Source organism: Phaenicophaeus curvirostris, chromosome Z (assembly GCF_032191515.1).
Source record: "Phaenicophaeus curvirostris isolate KB17595 chromosome Z, BPBGC_Pcur_1.0, whole genome shotgun sequence".
Classification (NCBI taxonomy): domain Eukaryota; kingdom Metazoa; phylum Chordata; class Aves; order Cuculiformes; family Cuculidae; genus Phaenicophaeus; species Phaenicophaeus curvirostris.
The window spans coordinates 61,453,958-61,472,986 of record NC_091431.1 but is presented as its reverse complement, the minus strand read 5'-3'; the positions used below and the strand labels follow the sequence as shown (position 1 = coordinate 61,472,986).

Sequence of the window (19,029 nt, the reverse complement as noted above, 5' to 3'; positions counted from 1 at the left end):
ATCACAGGAGTACACTGTAAAGAGAAGGGATGAAGCAACATAATTCCTGGGAATTTTTAGGGACTCAGAGGGACACTCATACAACTACATGTAACAGGAGGATAAGGAAAAACAGTTAGAACTAAGGAAGGGAGAGGAAAAAAAAACATTTCAAAAAGAATATGGCTAATTGTCAAATATATTATAGAGGATGAACAAGAATGGTCTGTGGCCACCAGAACACCAGTTAGAAGATTTTCAACAAATTCAGACTTTGGTGGAAGCTAGAAAAAAGAACACTAGTCAGTAATTATACAGAGTACATAAAAGGCAAAGAAAATAAAAAGCAAAGCAGAGGCTGATTACAGGAACAGACTTCCCTTTTCAAGCTTGGGTGAACTGTGGGAGAAAAGACTCAAACAACAGGTGAAGGAGGTCATGAAAAAGAATGAATGTAACACGGCTCTTTTGTCTTTAAAACCTTCAGATTCCTGCCACCCAGCTAGGTTTTTACAGTAAAATACTTCTTCTGCTGTGGGTGGAGAGGAAGGTGCATGGCACTTCACAGAAGCACCTAGAGAACAGTGGGCACCTAGAGAACAGTGGGCAGGAACAGGCAAAAGGAAATTGTTTGCTTAAGTGCACGCACACAATCCTTGTCCAGAGTTAGTGCCAGACAGCACAAGTAACTTCACTGGTAACCTTCACAAGATTGCTAGGTGCTTACACACATGAAGTACAATAGTAAATGGGGTTTTTTTGAAGCCTTAGCAATTTGAAGTCTACAATTTGGGGGATTTTTTTTTTTTATTGCAGACAATTCTGACACTTTTGGTAAACTATCATTGCTGTAGCTCAAAAGCATGGCTATTTTGTAGTATACGAAGTGTCATGTATTACTTCTGATTATAGAGGGAGAAAGTTAAAACCAACTGCTCAGTCTACTAAAAATTCCAATAAAACATTTTAATTTAATAAGCTGACCTAGGTATAACCACACTAATCACCACAGGTAAAGAGGTGCATGGTAATTCTTCAGTGGCACCCAATGATACACGTTCTTGCCCCACAGTAAAGGAGAGGGAAACACAAACAAACTTACTTAACTGTCCTTTGAGTAGCTAAACTATACCGAATTTACCATGGGGTAAAACAGCCTGCACACAGCTAATGCACAGGATTTCAAAGTGTAAGTATCCACCAGAGTTATTATTCTTGCACATACTAGACCCCTCAATATCATGCCATTGACACTTGGACACTAGTATCTCCAAAGAGATAAAGACAGAGGAAACATGTAATTCTCTATTGCATTTCGAGACTTAAAGGGCAATTTTAATTTCTTTTTCATAGAAGTAGCAATAAGCTAAGTAGGCAGACACCCTATAAACCTATAAAACCTATAAACCCTATAAAGTTGCATTTATACAGCAGAATCTTTTTCTATGCAGCAAATACAAAAGTTCTGCTAGAAATAAATCAATTGAATAATAAAAGTAATAGCTACATGAATTTTTCAAAGATAATTATCTCACTTCCACATAGGAACAAATGGGAAATGCCATATCATCGCATGCCAAAAGCAATTACCACCTATCATCATACTAAACTATAAGACCAAGATTTTAACGTAAGTTCCACCTGCCATTTTCCTAATTTTTATTTCAGCCACACAGGTAAATATGAACACTGTTTATCCTTACATCTATTAGGCAAATGCAGTTTTGAAATTACCTTTGTCAAAGAAAAGGTTTGAAATCCAGCACTGGAGAAAGATGATCTCATAACTAACACCCAGAAACAAAATCCACAACATCAGGGTTCTGTTATTCTTGTACTGCCTTCGACAGTGACATCCTCTCTGACATGGAAATAACATTTAATTTCCTACATTTAATTTTCATACAATATGAAAAAATGATCTCATAAAAAAAGTCACTCACCAATACTTCACAATTCTTTTTTTGAGGAACAGGAATGGAAGAGATACAGTAAATAATTTTAATGACAAATGACAGAGGAGCTGATGCAATACAGCACTACATAATGAGTTAACAGTGCTTACACTTGAAAATTTGCTGTAAGATGTCCTTCACAAATACATTTTGTGCTGCTGCCTTTGACTTAAACCATTCTTTACACTCTGGTGAATAACTGATTTGTGGTCTACTCCAGTCAGATATTATACTTACCTGTAAGGAGACAAGAAAATTTGCAAGTAACATACCTGGTTTGTCTTAAACACAGAGTAGAACAATAATTTCTTTATAGGCAGTCTAACAACAGTATTATTGATACAGAGGAAATAACAGCCATATTCAGGAATACTGTAAGTTGTATTAGAGTGCTTAAGAAATGAAATTGTCAAGACCTTCCACACCACTAAGAAATATTCTCACGCAGGAGAACATTTAGTATGTCGTAAAACTACTTTGCTCATTTATGAGCTGTAAAAAACACATTAATTACATACATACAACTGAAAACAAAATATCCATTTTCAAATGCTTTCATCTTCAACAGTACTGTCAGATAAAGTAACAACTGGCAAAAAAAGAAAACATCTAAGTAACCCCGAATAGGATCTAGAAGCTGTTTAGCAACCACCTATAATCACATGGAATAGTTTGTTAAATCCCAACCCTGTAATCTAACATAATATAATTGAAACTGGATATTGACTGCCATTTTATGGGTGAGAGCTCTGTAGGAAGCCAAAATAAACAGTGGCAAATAGGAGCAGAACTGAGGTTTACACATGGAAATTCAACTCAAGAACAGGAATACAAGTTCTGAACATGTCATTTCATTATTTAAGCAATAAGAACAGATCAACATAACCTAACAAGCTTCAAAAGAGAAGGAATTGTATAGTTTCAGTAAAACCAATTCATTATTTTACTACTCTGAACAATAGCCTCAAATAACATAATTCAACTACTAGAACCGTTACAATATGTCAAGTATCCACAGAGAAGTAATGTGTATTTACTACTGAAATGAAGTTTTAAATACAAAGATTTAGCTCCTCAAAATAGTTGCAACAGGAGTTTCTATGAAGGCAGCAGAAAGAAAAATGTGGAATAAAAACTGTTATGCTGCATTTCAAGCAATTTTGAGGTCATAGTCCAGTCCTGAGAATTATTTGTTCATATAGCATTTAAATATATGAAAGTAGAGCTAGAATGATGAGTACCATCTGTTTTCTTCTTTGTTAAGAAGGCATTTAATAATTTTAACATTTTAATTATTTGTCCACAGATTGCTGACAGCTCTGTCTCTCTTACCTCATGTTATGATCCTGCTGGTTCTCAAATATCAGTCACAGAAACCAGAGCAAGAAGTTAAAACCTGCCAACAGCACCAAAAGTCTTCCTAGGATTTAGATACCTGTATCAATTATTGCCAAAATATGATGCTCCAGGGTCAGGTGTTAACAAGGCAAAACATTTTGGGAGAGATAACACTCAGAACACAAAGCCCGCTTACGTTCTATTCTGAGCAGTTCTATTTCATCTAGCTGACATGCTTTTGTTATCTGTCCTAAATAATGTAATTCCTCTCCATTTTCATTACTTCTGGCCTCTTTACAATGTTTGCTGATGTCAATATCACAGAGTAATAATGACAGAAGTTATAAGTAAAAACAGAGAGAAAGAGATAAAGACAGAGGAAACATGTAATTCTCTATTGCATTTCGAGACTTAAAGGGCAATTTTAATTTCTTTTTCATAGAAGTAGCAATAAGCTAAGTAGGCAGACACCCTATAAACCTCCCTACATAGCTGAAATGATTATAAACTATTGATGCAAAACGATTATAAAGTACCAACGCAAATACCAGCCAACAAAAGCCACCAAGTCTCCTGAAATAAGAGAAATACAGATCTGTAATTAACAGCACGACCTACCTACAACGACATGATATGGATGTATACAGATTGCATAAAGACTGTATTTCACCATTCAGAAGTAAAAGAATGTATCAAGCACTTCTAAATCCCCAAATGACTAACATGCAAATCATACACATAGAAGTGGCAAGAACAGGACCTCTTACTATCAGCACTAAGAAGACAAGGAGTGGTTGAGCCTCAGTGTCACCAGGCAAAAATGTTCTATACAGGGACAGATGAGGCAATATCAATTTTGTGCTCCAGTTTCCATGATAGAGCCATTTAGTCACTTGTGATAACTTTATGCTTCTACTGATAAGGAACCTTCCAAGAACGAATAGATCCGAACTGAAGATTTCTGTTGGCAGTGGAATTTTGCATACACATTTAACAGTGCCTATCAAAAGAGAACAGGAAGAACTGTTTGAACCATCTCCCTCCATTTTTTTTCCGCAGCATAGCACAAGATGCAACATAAAACATTAAAGATTCAACATAACATTAATAATTCAGATGCTTTTATTGACATTAATTACTGCATAGGAATATGTAAGCCATTTAGTCCACACTATCCAATGCTTCTGAATTCTAACTTACAAAAGTAATTCTTCCTCTTATGGCTCAAATCCTATGCTCTATCCACCAGGGAACATCTACGAAGAATGTTTTGAGCTCTGGAAGTACTCCCTCTCCATTAAACTACCCATAAATTTACAACACATTTCGAAAAAGCAAATGAGACAACAGACACTAGTTTGTTGCAATAATGCACCCAGCTGTAATGCATCTGTGTAACGGAAGACACCCCTTCTGGGGAAAAAAGAGGGAGGTAATCAGAGCTTGATAGCTTTGGTGTTGCATGGGGAGAAAGGATTCATGTGAATTAATTATAAAACTTATTTTATTAATTAATTATAAAAATAAGCCTTTTAGTTTATAATCCTTACTACCTCCTCTCCTTAAATATTAGGCTGGTCCCACTGATTAAAGAAACATTAAGTCTGACTTGCAAAAGCCTTATTATCTGTCTACAAACTAGAAGTTTCTCTCTGCTTATCTCTATTTATTACCAGAATATGATATCTAAAACTAAATAATTTGGGAACCCTCATAATCAGTTAAAATACATTCAAAAATTATAAATTACTCTGAAAAAAAAGCCAGGTTATAGATGCTCCTCATACTTACACAATGTTCCACATAATGGTTGTTTATACTTACAATTCATATAAAACTTCATTAAGTTTTATGACAGCTATTTATTCTGTAAAATAATTAGGACATTTTAATATTGACAATTCCAATTTTCATGGGGTTTTTTTCCGTTCTGTAGGTCAACAACACTTCTAAATTTTTTCTAGTATTGCTTGGAATTCCTTTCTCACTCCGAAATCAGCTACGAAAATAAATAATTTCTGAAACCTCGTTCATTCATTTCCACCCACAACACAGAAATACTGGAATTCTGCCACATTTTTGAAAGGGAAATACAAATGTCTTAGTATTAATGTGTGGGGTCACTCTAACTGAGTCTCAAATGTCGTTCCGCACTATCCTCATCTCAGTCTACTTTCTTGCCCCTGCTTTGCACCGATATAAAAGCTTTTGCTTTTTAAGCCAAGTCAACAACATAACCTGTTCAAATATTAGTTTGTTTTAAAACAGCAAGCAGCTTCTCAGTGTAAACTCTCCACTTGGCTACACGAACACAAAGAGCAGAGCTTTATTTAGGCAGCAATGACATGACTATCTTGTAATGGTTTCACGTGATAGCTAAACTTTAACATCCGAAGTACATGTTTGTATGCTGCACAAGTTCACAGTCCTTACTTTACTAAACAAGACAAATGTGATAGTCATGAAACTGAATGCATGAAATGGCATCTTTAGCAAATAGCTTCCTACCGTCTTTGTACCGAGAGATCTACAAACAGATATTTCAAACTGGCAGTGAGACAAAGATGGTCTAATACGGGCTAAGACAAAATTTATTTTCTATATTGGAAAATTTTATTTCAATCTCAACTGTGACCCTACCTCCCAGAATGCTTTATACAAACCTCTTCTTTATTAAGCCTCCACTTAAGTCCTTTTTGAAGTCTGAAGAAATATTAATAAAATTCAGATCAGAAATGCTCTTTGAAGACTGAAGTTGAACTGCTTCTCTAAACTACAATTCTATTTTAGAACATGCAATACTCCAAATGATATGTCCAGAAAAATAAGTTATGCTTAAGCAATACAAGAGAAAATTAACCTTCTGACAACAGAAAAGTTGCACTGACAGGCTAGATTAAAGACAATTAAAAACACTTCTGCCCACATCCAAATTTACTGAGAGTGAATTTATCATCATCACAAGAGCCAACTGCCAGGAAAAGAACTTCCAGACAAATACAATTTCCTACAGAGAAGCCTAAGCTGCATAACTCCTTCAGCAAGTTTATGCTCTTTAACATATTTAACAGGTGTCTTCCATTTCAAATAGTAAATAGGATTATGGAGCCAGATGAGTACAAGACACTATTCATCACCAAGACCTCTTACCCAAAGAAACTAGTTTAAAAATACAAAAAAATGTACAGCAATTAACTGCATTTTGTCTTAACTGTCATTTCTTAATTTTTGCACAAAACCAAAAGCTTAAGTCATGGTCTAATACACTACATTTCTATTACTAGCTGACAGGTCATAGACAAAACAAAAACTATTTTTTAAGATTTGCCATTTAGTTGCCAGGACCAGTAAAACTCCAGAAGGTGGTTTGAAAGTATGTGCAATACACACTAAGAATGGCTGCCTGAAAAAGTTATGTTGGAACCAGCTTCAAAATAGCAAACTTCAGTTCTTCACAAGAAAACAGAATATCTATGATCGTTTTTCAGAAAGTAAGAAAGAGGGAAGGGATTTGTTACCTCTCACTATATGGCTTTGGTGTGCAAGGCACCATCCAGAGGTAGGAAGGTATATTTCTCTGTCTAAAATGCTTAACTTACAGTATTTAAACACCATAACAGAAAATCAAGCATGATAGTATAAATACCAAGATTCTTCTATTGAGATTGGAGTATATGCACTGGTCACCTAGATGATTGCAATAAGAAAAATGTACAATGTCTATCACCTATTTTAGGTATGTCACACTGTTTACCAGAAGTATTTTGCAATGCGTTAACAGTTCTGTTGAGCTATGATTCTCTCTGCACCTAACCCCAGTAAAAACGCCGTTACTTCAGTTATGTACTGCTTACACTAAAAAAATAACTGTTCTGTATTTAACACATTAGCACACTTCTTTATAAGCTAAGTAAAAGTACTTCTGTTAAACGTCCAGTGACAAAGTGAGAAAAGAACTGGATTCATTCTGAAGGAGACAAACATTTAAGAAGTATAAAAACTATAACGCCTGGCCTCTGAGTGAAAATATATCCACAGATATCCATTTCAAACTTTAAGTGCAATACAGTAACAGCAACACATAGGCAACACCATATAAATGAAAGAGCTTGTCTCCAATTCCCTCACTGTGTGGCCTTTATTCTAATACCCATTCTCGTACCTATTTTGGCAAAAGCATTCGTGAACCAGATCAGAGGCAGCCAACTGAAAGATGTTTTTTTTCAGCCAGGCTTCTTTCCCAGTCCAGACAACTCTAAGTTGACACCCCCAGGGTACAGCAAATAAATGAGATCATTGCAAAAGGGAGGAAACAAGAGGACACATTGACTCTGGAAGAAATCAGCTTAACCAGTGATGGAACTGCAACCTTTGACTAGATATTTGGCTTGTAAACAACCAAAGCTAGAGAGCATGAATACCAGCCCTTGCTTTCAATTAACTCACCCTTGATATAATTTAACAGTGGTCTACAGAATTACTAAATGGTTAACTCCCATGTAAACATATGAACAGGGGAAAAAAAACAGGAAAAAATCAAGATCCACAATAAACTATTATTTTTTTTAATTTGATGACTATATGTTAGTGCCCTTACAAGTAATATTTCTTGCAGTAGTACATTATGTTGTGAAGCCAATTCTTAAAAAATTAGCAGTCCTATAACATCAAATATTTCCACAAAGGAAAAAGAAAATAGAATCAGACCTTGGTTTGGGTTGGATTATGTATGTACCACTCTTGATTTTTCCCACCAGCTATATCAATTAAACCTTCAAAAGGCATGACTGAACACGACATTGTTCCTAAAATGTTTTTATTCTGTGCCTTTACCACCAAATCTCCTTTCCAGTTTAAGGATACTTTCATGATACACTGTAAGATGTGGAAGACGCTATTTAGAGAACTAGAAACTAAGCTGACATATATAAACTAAGATCTTCACAACAAAGCACATTGTTGTATCCTACTTCTTCAGAAAACTCTTGAAACAAATGATGATGGGCAATTGTGATCCCTGAAAATCAGTGCATTTTAATGTCAGAAGATACAGAAAACAGGCAAACATCATGCTCAGTGAGGATCATGCAAGGGATACTGAATTACTGTTTCAAAATTAAATTTCATGAACCATAAAGATAGTTAAAACAAATGGGGGGAAGGAGAATATTATCTTTGTCAGCAACAACAACTGGGCCTTGTTTAAGAGCAACTGGACAAAGTTACTAAATTAGGAAACTGCTTTATTTTTTTCCCAGCAGTTTCCCCTATGAAGAGAAAGAATATTATTAAACGATCAACTCTAAACACAAAGGTTTTATTATTCAAGTACAAGCAACTTTGTGTATTTAACAGTAGATGTGGACAATAAATAAAGCCACAAAACCGTAATTTTAAAAAATTAAATAGCATCAGTATTTTTTTACAGTATCCAAACCACAATACATAACGTCACTAATACAGGGAATCCTGGATACCATGACAGCAGAACTTCAGCAGAGCAACTCTTGCCAGTGCCTGTCAAGCAAAGGATGTGGAAAAGGTCTCAGATTTGATTTCTCTGTAAAAAATGCTTAGATTATTAAGCTGAGCTGTTTTCGCTGAGCTGTGTTACAGTATGTATATAATAGAATTCTCTACATTTAAAAGTTGCATGACTAAAATGTGTCACTGAAGTTATGGGCAAAATCTCTTAGCTCAAGCAAGACACACGTTCTTTAACTTGCTAGGCATACTTCTGCATTAAAGTATGTACATGAACCTCTAGCCACCATCTACCAGTAGAGACCTGCCAGCAGAAACTGGTTTCCGCAGGATGGAGATGGTGCTGGTTTTGCTGCTACTTTGTCTACATTTTAAAAGATGGTCCCTTTCCAAGCCGGTTTATAACAATAATATGCAGCAAGAAAAAGGAATGAAAACAGTTTCAGAGACCAGCTCTGGAAACAAACAAACCAGCTGTGAGACAAACTCACAGTGGGGTACTTCATGTCGACACAAGACTTAGAGGAAATGAAAACGCACCACGTGCACTCTGCTGTATTCATTTATTATCCCCTGCATGCAGCAAAAGGTCGTAAATGTTGCTGAGGAAAAATATCTCAAAGGCTGAGTAACTAGAGTAACTCTACTTGTGTATGATGTACGGGGCTAGAAATATGCCAGCATATGTGCTTTCACATGCTTTTTTAATAATTTTTAAAGCACTGCTGTGATAATAAGTGATAAAAATTAAATGTAAAATTGTCATAATAAATAACAAAAATAACAAAAAAAAAAATATTAATATAACTTTTCTTATTTATTTAAAGTCCTTTTTTTTAATAGTTCCTTATAGGTCCTTAACTAGTACTATCAAATTTTCTGGAATAAATACAAATATTCTATTTTGTCATTAAAAAAGCTGTCTGGAAAATGTGCTAGGAATTAAAATGAAGTAACAGAAGCAACTAGCAACAAAAAGACTATCATAACCTTCAGAGGCAAGAATTCATTATTTTGCAATAACTGCACATGCTTAAGAAGGATAGGAGAAAGTGATTGTTACGCATGACTCCTCTATACAGAGATATTAATATATACATAAAAATTAATATATACTGATCAAACTCTCAAGTACCTTTTTTTTTAAACTTCTTCAGTTCCAGTAACATATGCTACATATTTAAGTATATGTGGGTTCTAAGTAAACAGACACATTTTCACAGAGTTCATTTAAAAAGAAAACAATACATAGCACATTTCCAGAGAATGAATTAGCCTTTCACTTATAAAGTTTTGTAAACTATATTTCATTAATAGAAGGAACAGACCTTTTAACCTTAAATCCAAAGACTGAACTGTGTTGATACCTGTTCCTCCTTACATTGCCTCCATTAAATGCCTACAGTTATACAGGATGATATATAGCCATCAATTAAATTATGCTTTCTACTTAAGGAAAACATAAACACGTATGTAAATGCTTCCACAGTCTACACTTACAAACATATATCTAGATAAGTACGTACACATTCAAATACAGAAGGACACTACAACGTCATAAAACAGAATTCTGAAGTAAGAATAATCTTAACAAAAAGATACTCTGTATACAGTTTAAGTAGTGTACAATCCTTCTTGCACACACTCAGAAAAATATGCATTAAATGAGTAACAATTTCAAAACGGAACTCCCACTTTAACAAATAATAACCAGTTGTTGGAAAAAATCTTTGCCAGAACAAAAGAAAACCAGCTAAATTAAAGATAAATTGCATCTTAAACAACAGGAACTACTTAAAAACAGCATTCTGCAAAGAACTCCTCAATGAGAGAAGATAAGTATAGGTATCACCAGGAAGAAACGACTCTATTAGTAAATGAGGAAAAACAATAAAGCTGGCAAAAAAAAATTCAAGACAAAAATGAACAGTACTACATAGGGCATTTTACAGCAGGGTGCTAAACACTGTAAAAAACTCTCTGCATTTTTTTTTTTTCAATTCCATAGAAGGGTTACAAGGCCAGCAAAACCATATGCCCTGACTAATCAAAGAGAAACTACAACATGTGCTTTTCCAAAAAAAAAAAATGGAGGTAAGAAGCCCATAGTCGTTCAGAGTCTTTACTATTTCAGCTTACTTCTTCTGCACTCAAGAGTTACAGTTTACGGACCCTGGGTCTCATTTTAGTGACCATATCATGCATAAGGCATTGTCAAGGAAGTGACCAGCAAGGGAGTTCTGTATATGAACACAATAGACAATAATGCTAAACAGTGAAAAATATTAAAAGTAATCAGTTATTTTGATTAGAAGTCATGATCATTTTAATCAAACCCCTATTCATACTATACAATCTTACATAGAGTGATAAGCTACCTATTTTCTCTGCAATTTTGCATGATTTACCTTAGAAAACATTTGGTATAATCAAATCTAATAACTACCAAGAGTAAGAATTTTCATTTTATTTGGAGAATATTGGTACTGGTCATTTACTCTGAAAGAAGTAAGCACTATATGGAACAGCTAATTATACCTGGCATGCAGATTACATCCACAACTCATATCGAACACCTATTTTCAATCTACAAGGAAAAGTAGGAGTGAATGCTTACTATATTGTCCTAGTTTCATCATACACATTTTCCAGTGATTTCTTCTATACTTAATTACAAAATCAAACTGTGTAAGGCTTTCAGATAAATCTTATGGAATAGTCAACATTCCCAATGCAATAAATCAGCAGTCTAACAGAATTTTAGAATTTACTCTAGGAGACAGAAATAAAAGCTAGATTTATAGATTCCCATATTATCTACTGAATCAATCCTTTTAATTTTCTAACTTTAAAAATAAATCTTTATTTCAAATGGAGTCAATTAGCAGAGATGGCAAGAAGGTAGAGCAAAGACTGCTCATTTTTTCACATCTTTTTCTGTACCCAAAGCATTCAACCAAAGACACATGGACTAGTGAAACAAAATGAAAAGTAGACTCTAGAAATAGAAAGAAGTTCCTCACCCACAGAGAAAGGTTCCATAACAACAACCTCTACAGTCAAATTCTGTTACTTTAGCACTTTCACAACTCATTCGTAATGAAATGCTTACTATAATTGAAACCTGAAAAACACAGGTAAACAAACACAAATGTTGTTAGAACATGACAGAAAGGCTTTCCAATTCAATTAAATAAGTATTATTCTTTGGCTCCATCTCCTAACAACTATTTTTTTACTGACCCTTGACTTACCACTACACTAAACAAACTTTTTAAAGAAGTGTGACTCATCATCTAACACTGACAACTTACAATGTCAAGTGAGAAATACAAACTCAATTACAGCTTACACAGCTAAGTCTCACAAACTACACATGCTGAAGTAACACCGGCCTATAAGCATCAGGGGAAAAAGGCCTCGACTGCTAAAATGTGGAATAAGTAGCTCTACACAGAAGTATTTTTTTTTTAATAGATTAAAAAATTAAATTAAGCTATTGTCAAAGATTTCCTCTAGAAAATCAAACACTTTCACAAAATCAACCTATTACGTGGTATGCTCCTAGCACTTTGACACATGCTTATTTAATTTGCTGCTGCAAAAGCTAAAGGAAAGAAACAGCAAAACCTTTTAATCAGTCCGATTTATGCAGTAAGTGACAAAGTGACGTCAAGTGACAAAGTGATGCAACTATATATTTTAACATAGGTGAATCTCTACAAGCTCAGCCAAAATATGAGTGTTCCAGCCGAAAACTTCATCTTCCCAAACCAATACCAGCTTTAGAGATGGACATTTTTTAGTGTAATATGGAACAATAAACATCATCAGAAGCAAGAGCAGTACTAACTTTAACATAGCAAAATTGAAATATTAAATGTAAATCAATAAGAACTTAAACCAAACACTGTCTACTTGCAAAAGATATTTAAGTATTTCAATTAGCATTTCTTGCACACCTTCAGGGTACATTTAGAAGAATTCTATCTCCACCTACTGGAACAGCTAAAAAGGTGTTTTCAGTTTGAAAACAGCACAGAACCACTGCAAAGCTATCTATATCAATATGCAATGCAATTATATTGAAGATGCTAGTCTGACTTCTCCTTGCTTTTAGCTCTCTATGTGTCATATGTTTAAGGACTTTCTATTTCACTGTTTAAACTCACCTAAATATGTTCTTAAGCTTGTGTCCACAGCCAAGGACTGACTACCTACCTACCAGTCAAAACACACTATAACTGCAAACTGCAATGTTCCAAATACAGAGGCTGAGCACATAAGCGTTTATCCTTTTGGACTGTGCTGGATTTAAAACAGTGTAGTACTATCAACACAGAAAACCTAATCTGGATTATGGTTGTTGGTTTTTCGTTTGTTGCGGTTTTTTTGTTTAATTCCAGTGTATGTGGGCACATCCATACTAGCATTTCGAGTTGGATAAATTGCCAGCATGGTAAGTTTTATACAAGCAAAATGAACTTCTTTTCCAGAATACTCTCCATTCTTTCCATCAAAAGACAATATTCTGTTTCCCAAAAGACAGTGTGTGTGCTAGCACGTTTGTTTAATTCCTCTTCCCCACACATCAAAAGACCACACAAATGTGATGCTTCTCCCATGTACCTGTGTTTTCATTTCATTTTAACTGTGAGATCACTCATTCACAAGTCATCTTCATAACTGTCCACTGACCAAGCTTCTAGGCCAGAATGTCCTAAGCCATGTCTTTCACAATAACAGACCCACTGGGATAATCAACCTAGTCCAACACCTGTTTCCGGTAATCTCATTGCCTTTCTTCCCATCCCGCATAAACATTAAAACAAGGATCAGAAACTGCCTTCAGCACCATTTTTATTCTGTGTGTGTCTCGAACTTTGCTTAACATACACATTACAGTACATACAAATACTCCTCAAACAGCTCCCACAAAAGCATAAAACCCACAAAGGGCTGCCACCTCCAAAACAATTCACCCATGCCACTCCTGAGTTTGTCAATGCACAAAGAAAGCAAGCTGTACAAAATCTGACCCCCAAGAGGTTCATTATTCCTTCTCCTCAAGAAGCACCGAGACTCGCTTTACAAGCACATGTCACTCATAGCTCACGTATCCACAGAAATCAAGTTACTATATACGCAGAGACTAACAAAACCATGGTGTGGCTGTAACACCATCACTACCTTCCCTTACTGGAAAAATAAGCTAATGGACTCACCAAGCATAAAGGTGGAAATCACTATTCTAACCAAGTAATAGTGGATCCTCTTATAAAATTCATCTTTCATCACATTAATTTTGCCATGCACATTACCTCAGAGTCTGTTTTCCTTAAGAAGTAAAGTTGAATGTATTGCTTTCCATTCTCTCTTTTATTTAATAGCCTGTTTCTTCACACAGGTTTTCCTTCAGTATCCCCTTCTCTCCACTCCACAAGTAACACCAAATAAGATACAACCTTACATACCCCCTCATGATCTGTCTTCACTTTCCTTCTGGGTTTTTCAATGGAAGAGATACTACTTTTTACCTAAATGGTAACACAATCCAATTCAGATCTTCTTTTAACTGTTATTGTGCTTTGATATTTCAGGAAACAATCTACCTGAGTCAGCCCAGGCTGTACAGAAGTACATTCAAGAAATAAACAACAAAAATCTGAAACATAATTCCAGAAACAGCTTTCCACCAGAGAGAATCAACATTCCTTTCAGTCTGCCTCAAGTTCCCTGTAATGGCATGTCAGCTATTCCACCTGTATAAGGAATAAAAGCCTCCAACTGTGAGATAAGACTCTAATCTATGTGAGATCTTTTTTTACGAGAAAGAGCTGCCTCAAAGCTACATGCCCCAACAGCACCCTAGCTTCCATACAACTCTTTGCTGGGGAAATACTTGGATGGATGGATGGATGGATGGATGGATGGATGGATGGATGGATGGATGGATGGATGGGCGGGCTCAAAGAATTGTGGTGAACGAACTTAAACCCACCAGGTCACCAGTCACAAGTGGTGCTCCTCAAGGCTCAGTGCTGGGACCAGTTCCATTTAATATCTTTATCAATGATCTCAATAAGGGGATCAAGTGCACCTTCATTAAGTTTGCAGGTGAGACTAGCTTGGGCAGGAGTGTTTTTCTGCATGAGGGTAGGAAGGCTTGCAGAGGGACCTGGACAGGCTGGATCATTGGGCAGAGGCCAACGGTATGGGGTTCAACAAGGACAATTGTCAGGTCCTGCACTTGGATCACAACTCCATGCAACACTACAGGCTTGGAGTGGCTGGAAAGTTGCCTGGGAGAGGAGGATCTGGGGATGTTGGTGGACAGCTGGCTAAGCATGAACCAGCAGTGAGCCCAGGATCCTGGATTGTATCAGAAACGGTGTGGCCAGCAGGAGTAGGGAAGCGATCGTCCCCTTGTACTCAGCACTGGTGAGTCTGCACCTCAAATGCTGAGCTCAGTTTGGGACCCCTCAGTAAAAGGACACTGAGGTGCTGCATGTCCAGAGAAGGGCAAGGAAGCTGGTAAGGAGTCTGGAGCAAAAGTCCTGCGCGGAGCTTCTAAGGGAACTGGGATTATTTATCCTGGAGAAAAGGAGGCTGGAGGGAGACCTTATCACTCTCTACACAAATCTAAAAAGAGGTTGTAGTAAGGTGGGTGTCGGTCCCTTCTCCCAAGTAACAAAGGATGGGATCAGACAACATGCCCTTAAGATGTACAAGAGGAGGTTTAGATCAGATATTAGGAAAAATTTCTTCACCCAAAGGTTGTCAAGCATTGGAATAGGCTGCCCACTGGAGGTTTTTAGCAGATGTGGTGTTTAAGGACATGGTTTAGTGATGAATTTGGAAGTGCCAGGTTTAAGGTTGGGTTCAATTATCTTAAAGGTCTTTACCAATCTAAATGATTCTGTGATTCTATGATAACTGCCCAAACTGTACACAGTGTGTCACAGTACTTGATGGAAATTACAATTTCAAGTTAGAACTTCTGTTAAATCTCGGATATAAGGTTGCTATATTTCTGAAAGAGTGTGACAAACCTTCCAAAAGATGCATTTTATTTCTTGTTACTTGATTCTCATATTCTTAAAAGCTGTTCAGCGTTTCTCAGTAGCTCTCATGATCACTCTCTGATGAGTGATAGCTCTCACTAAATTCACAAGAATACCTCTTTTTGCTGCTTATGGAAAGGTTAAGCTTTTGTATTGCTTTCTAACTGACAGATGAAGGAAAATTCAATCTCTAAGACCAACTTAAGATAATAAAAGCACCAAAAATTACGTTCTGCTCCAAGTAAGTATGTAGCAGTCTGCATCTCTCTGTCCTAAACCACAAGATTATTTGTTGCTGTTAAAGAGATGTATTGCACTTCACGTAATACACAAAAAATCCAAAATATCAGAAAGGAAAACCAAAATACAAAATGATATAAAACATCCAAAGCAAAACACAAGGAAGGCAAAAGCAGAATGGAAGATCAGACAGAAATGAAACACAATCTCTATTTAATTTGTATAAGTACAGTAAATATTATCAGATTATTAAATTATCAGATGAAGAATGAAAATACTTAAAAATACTTCTGCTTTCTCAAGCTTAAAACCACAATCTCTATATCCTGAAAAGGACAGAGCAGACCTACCTTTCTGTAGATCACTGTATGATTTATTTGAAGTGTTAAAAACAAAAATGTCGGTAGACTCCTAATTTCTGTATTCTGCGGTTTTAGTTTTTAACATAAATGACTCCTGCCTTAAAGGTGTTTAGTAATACAATGGCAATACGCTTAAAATTTATTTAGCTTAATTTGGTTTTGTTGCAGTTTGAGGTAAACTAGAGTCAGTTTTGTGACTAACTCAGTTGCTGCACTTGCATTTTTCTTAACACTAGCTGCACGGTTTTTGAGACAGTGTTCTTCTCCAAAGTGATAACACAGGGCACTGGTATGCAAAGAGGCCAGTGTTTATCCTCAAGCTGGCAGAAAAGGAGCTGCACCTGTGAGGAGGGGTGAATGGGGCAGGTGACCCTAAACTGAACAACAGAGTATTCCATCCCATATATGTCATACTCAGTCTAAACTTGAGAGATCACAAGGGTCTCACTCTTCTGCAACGGCCAATGTCCAGTGAGGACCTTGCCTGTCTGGTTGTTCCTGACCCCAGATTTGTGTGTTCCTGAATCCAGTTCCTGAGTCCAACTCCCTCCTAGCTGTGGACCCATGCCCTCATGTCTGCTCTGCAGCATTTGTGGTGACGTTATGATCATCAAGGGGTGGAGTGGGGTCACGATCTCATATATTTTTATACTTTTTTTTCAATTATTATTGTTGTTGTTGTTATTATTATCATTATTGTTGTTGTTTTTATCATTATCATTTCATTAAAGCTGTACTTAAAGTTTCCAACCTGTAAGTCTTTTTCCACTCATTTCCCTCTCCCTTTTCACTGAGGGGCAGCAGGGGGGAAGGATTTCAGAAGCTCAACTACATGGGTTTTAGCTGCCAAAAATTAGCTAAACTGTGACAGGTTTAAAGTACAAGTCAACTTTAAAGGCTTTGAAATTTTCTTCAGGACTACAGAATTCAGGAACACAAAAGGATATACAGAAATTAATCACTTCCACCCCTGAACAGTGTCATCATTAGATTGACCAGTAAAAAGAGGAAACCGGTTTTGAATATTTCACCAGAAGGCTTTCTTCAAAGACTTTTTGTATTTATTTATTATTTTTAAGTCAGATCAGACCACACAGTGTGTTTATTATCATACAGAAACTTGGCTGCTTTTATCTCCACGTTGCTCTCTCTTCCCATATTGTCCAAGGAACCTTGTTTTTTAGGATCAAATTTCTTAACACAAAATATTTTAACAGCACAGGAGCGCATATTGACTTACTATGGAATTGGTTCTACTAGGAAACTGATGTTATATCAAGTCTGAAACAATGAATGCAGCAGAGGCACTCATACCAGTAAAGTCAGGATACAGATTCAGATGTCAAGTAGTCTGAAGATTTTAAGGGGACTATTCTTGCAAGTGTTTTGTTCCCCTCCAGAGAAGATCCAGCCAAATTATGTAGTTAACACATAACTTATAGTCCCTTTTTCCCCTCTAACAACCCTCCCCTACTCCAAGAGTACTTTCTGCTTGAACCATAACAGGACAATGGAACCATCTTTGCAGTATCCTTCCAAAATTGCAGAACTCTCAAGACCCAGAGCTGTTACCAGAAGATGTTCAGACGTATCAGAAGAGCACTTACCTGAACCTGATTTCCCAAAAGCATTAGACAGATTACCAGCACATTACCTGAATTGCAGTATTTCCCTAGACACTGTACACAGTCGAATAAGTTTACCCTTAATAAGCAAAAAGACACATTTAAAGAAGAAATCTACCAGAGGAGCTAAAGCATGACTTACTGCGTGGCTTATCTCACTGTATCTGATTTACCCTCATAACTTGCAGATCCAATCAGCTTCTCATCTTCATCAGTCCATCACAGATACAGACTTCATTTCACAGCCACCAAAACCAGCAAAGGCCATAACTTATTTAGTAACAGACAAGAGGATTAGAATGAAAGGAATGATCAGTTTTTCAAATACGGAAAAACATGAATGCAGCTGCTAGCAAATTAGCTACTGCTAAGAAAAGGGATTAAAATACCATTTAGCACTTATGCAGTCAGTGAAAAGAAGATAATATTAATACCTTCTGTTTTCAGCCAAACTGGCACCTTCATCCTTCAGCTGCTTACTTCTCTTTACACAGTCTTCTAAGAGAACTTCCTTTCTTCTCTTAGTGGCGTGCACCCAGTTAGCATCATCACTATCAGACAGATCCTTATCATCTGCAGCTTCCGCTTCAAACTGCTGAGAGGTAGCTTTGGAAACTTTCTCACCAATCTTTCTCTTCCACCCAAAAGAAGCCATCTGGAGAACTAGAGAAAAATGAATTTTCACAGTTAGGTAATTTAGCTATAAGAAATAGAAGGAAAAACAAACCTAGCTTATCTAGATTCTAGGACAATAGTATGTCACACACAGACACTGCACAAAATCTGCCCATTGGCTTCACCAGGGGTGTCAGCTGGTCACCAAAGGAACTGACTATCTTCACTAGAGATGTCAGTCAGTCACTGAGGGGTCTGACCAGCTTCATCAGGGACATCGGACGGTCCATGAGGACACTAGGGTTATCAGTCAGGCACAGAGGGGCTAGCTGGCTTCATCAGAGATGTCAGTCAGTCACTAAAAGAA

The 19,029-nt window shown here is 36.4% G+C and overlaps 1 protein-coding gene across 1 annotated transcript in view; it reads right to left on the bottom strand.

Moving 5' to 3' along the window:
• TTC33 (tetratricopeptide repeat domain 33) overlaps positions 1 to 18,723 on the bottom strand; it is a 46,037-nt gene extending 27,314 nt beyond the window's left edge. The window contains exon 1 of the mRNA XM_069880132.1: positions 18,482 to 18,723. Within this exon, the coding sequence (XP_069736233.1) occupies positions 18,482 to 18,702 (221 nt within the window). The 5' untranslated portion in view covers positions 18,703 to 18,723. The remainder of the gene's footprint in view (positions 1 to 18,481) is intronic.
• Positions 18,724 to 19,029: the final 306 nt, after the last annotated feature.